This window comes from Rhagoletis pomonella, unplaced genomic scaffold, assembly GCF_013731165.1.
Source record: "Rhagoletis pomonella isolate Grant_MI unplaced genomic scaffold, Rhpom_1.0 Rhpom_scaffold_06208, whole genome shotgun sequence".
In the NCBI taxonomy this organism is placed as follows: domain Eukaryota; kingdom Metazoa; phylum Arthropoda; class Insecta; order Diptera; family Tephritidae; genus Rhagoletis; species Rhagoletis pomonella.
Window position 1 is genome coordinate 7,165 of NW_023464742.1, and position 2,984 is coordinate 10,148.

Below are 2,984 nucleotides of genomic sequence, written 5' to 3' on the forward strand. Positions count from 1 at the left end.
GACATGCAAATGTGCTTTCAAATGATCAACTTCAATCACATTTCGTTAAAACACGAGCAGCGATCGCGTAACAATAAGCAAGTGCAGAGACACGAGTTGGTCCGCTACAGCATGACAGAGCAACACTTTTGTAAGTACTCCAATATACCACAAATAGATTACATGGTCCAACGATTTTTGCAGGGTTTTCGCTGCTTTGTAGCATGAACCAATTAGAACAGATCTGACCGGCTGAGAAGCAGCCATTTGTAATAGCAATTGAGAAAAAAGTGTGTGACGTTCGTAATTTTGAAGTTTGCTGTTTCTGTTTTGCTTCTTTCTTTATGTGTATTTTGTTGGTGGTTTATTTCAGTGATTTTTAAGTGATTTTCTGTGCAAATGTAATTAAAATGAAGTGCGCGGTGATTGGATGCAAAAACACGTACAAAAATAATAAATCGGTATTCTTCATATTCTTTGTTTACTTTTCACAGAAAATAACAGGACGCCGAAATTACAAATGTCAGCCAGAAAATTACTTTTTTCTTTTGCTTCATCTTGTCAGATCTTGTGTAGTTGGATCATGACTTTGTAGGATATCCCCACTAGTGCTAGTTTTTTCCACGGTACACGGTACACAACGGTTTAAACCCCTTACGACCAGTAGCAGCAACTGCCGACTTATTTATTTATTTATTTATCACCCTATACTTTCGGGTAGTGCATTCCAGTTTCGTCCGGTAGTGCATTCCAGTGACGTCCGGTAGTGCATTCCAGTGGAAGTTTTGTGATCTATCCCTGTTCTGACATTCATCTTGTCTTTGACATTTGTTTGACAAATTTGTTGGGTTGTGATTTGCAAAAATTTTCTCCTGCTTACCAATTTTGGAAAGTAAACGTTTGTTCTAAAAGATAAATAAAAGTTTATAAAAATTGTGGCAATGACAGCACCATCAGCAAACGTATCAGCTTATTTAGCAGCACAAAAGAAAACAACCAACAAGGAACTTGCGTCCGAGTGGACTACCATCGAAGATTTGCACAACGAAAAGTAAGAAGTTGCAGGACGCCAACAGATTCCGATTGTCTTTCGATTTATTTTAATCCTTGGTTAATATTTTATGAACTTTAGGTTATGGAATGAATTGACTATTTTGTTAACGCGTTTTGTTCGTCATCCCGCTCTGCAAGATGAGGATACTTTGCTACAATTATACCAAAACTTCATATCATCATTCGAAATGAAGTGAGTAAAATTTGACTTACAGTCTTTTACCAAAGTTTATATTATTTATTTATTTCCGATTACAGGATAAATCCATATGGGCTAGTGCAAATTCTCGAGGTAGTAGTAGAACATATTTCCGATAAGAAGGAAGCCGTTGAGTTCTTAGAAAAACTGAAGGAGAAAGTAAATATTTGCGATGAAGCAGTGTGGTATATTAGGGTAAAAAGCAATTTTGTAATATTCATTAGACACTATAAAAGATCGAAAAATTGTAGGTATTGCAAGGTAACCTTTATTTGACCAACCTTAATGATTTGGACGCCACAAAGAAAATAATTGAGGAATTGCGTGATGTGCTCGAAGAAGCCGGAAATGTTACACCAGTACATGGTAAATTTTATATGCTCGCCTCACAGTACTACCGGCGAGTTGGCCAACACAGTGATTACTATCGCTGTGGATTGCAATTCCTTGGCTGTTCGCTCGATGATTATCCTAAAGATGAGTGGGCGCAACAAGCTTTTTTTCCTTGGCTTAGCAGCATTGCTAGGTGATGGCATTTATAATATCGGTGAATTGGTATGTTTCGTTTAGTATAAAAAAATTGTATAATTCTTTTGTAATTCATTTTTAAAAAGCTTGCACATCCAATTCTGGAGTCGTTGAAAGGCACAGACAACGAGTGGCTTGTTGAATTATTGAAAGCATTTAATACAGGCAACATCCCAAAGTAAGTATATTCTTAGTGCTGTATACAATAATAATTATATACATTATTTAAATAATATTTTCATAAACAGGTTCAATGAGATGAAGAAAATTTGGTCAAAGATTCCTGATTTGGCGGCGCAAGAAGTAAAATTGCGTAAAAAAATCTCATTACTTTGTCTAATGGAAATGACTTTCCAACGTTCAGCTATTCAACGTTCGATATCGTTCGAGGAAATTGCAAAGGAAACAACGCTGCCATTGAACGAAGTTGAATTGTTAATAATGAAAGCGCTTGCGCAAGATTTAGTACGTGGCGAAATAGATCAGGTCGCTGGAGTGGTGAATATGTCATGGGTACGTACACTGTAACTTCTGTTTAAATTATTTACATATTATAACGAGTATTTTCTTTTTTTATTGGATCTTAGGTGCAACCACGGGTATTGGGTCGCAAACAAATCGCCGGCATGGCCACAACCTTGGACCATTGGATGGCATCTATAACATCAATGGAGAAACTGATGGAAACGCGTGCCGCTGAAATTTTAACCAACTAATACTTTTTGAAACCTTTTTTGAATTTTTTTAACGTTTAGATTAAAAATGAAATAAAATGCAAAATGTACTCATAAGAAATAGCTGATGGGATGTGTTCTGCAAATGTAAAGTAATAAGCACCACAACATTTTTACTTAAAATCTATAAATTAACCAAAAATTTCAAACGGCGAAACTGTTAAAGCTAAATTCAAAATTGAAATTTTTTCTTAAGGTCATGTATTTTTTTTAAGATTTAGTTTTTAAGTTGGAGCAGCATAAAACTATCAAAAGAGGTTTCGGGGAATCAGCTGGAGTGACAGTCCTTGGCCAGATATGTAGATGTAGATCTGAGACATTCCGGTTACGTAGACCCGACTGTCGCAAGAACGCGTGCATTTTGGTAGGAAGGCGTGATTTCGAGCAGCAATAAATGTACGACTCTGCCTACATCACTCGTTCGAGGAACAAAAGTTTGACAATCCGTTGCCCTCACTGGAAGATCAAAAGCAACATAAAAAATGTTACTA

At 36.3% G+C, this 2,984-nt stretch overlaps 1 protein-coding gene across 1 annotated transcript; it reads left to right on the forward strand.

The window, feature by feature from the left end:
• The first annotated feature begins 783 nt into the window (after positions 1–783).
• Positions 784–2,664, forward strand: LOC118755417 (26S proteasome non-ATPase regulatory subunit 13-like). The gene is given in 8 exon segments (XM_036490254.1): positions 784–1,030; positions 1,112–1,225; positions 1,291–1,426; positions 1,483–1,728; positions 1,730–1,786; positions 1,846–1,937; positions 2,008–2,272; positions 2,347–2,664. Coding segments are annotated over 8 exon segments (1,149 nt in total). The 5' UTR covers positions 784–920; the 3' UTR covers positions 2,476–2,664.
• The last annotated feature ends 320 nt before the right edge of the window (positions 2,665–2,984 follow it).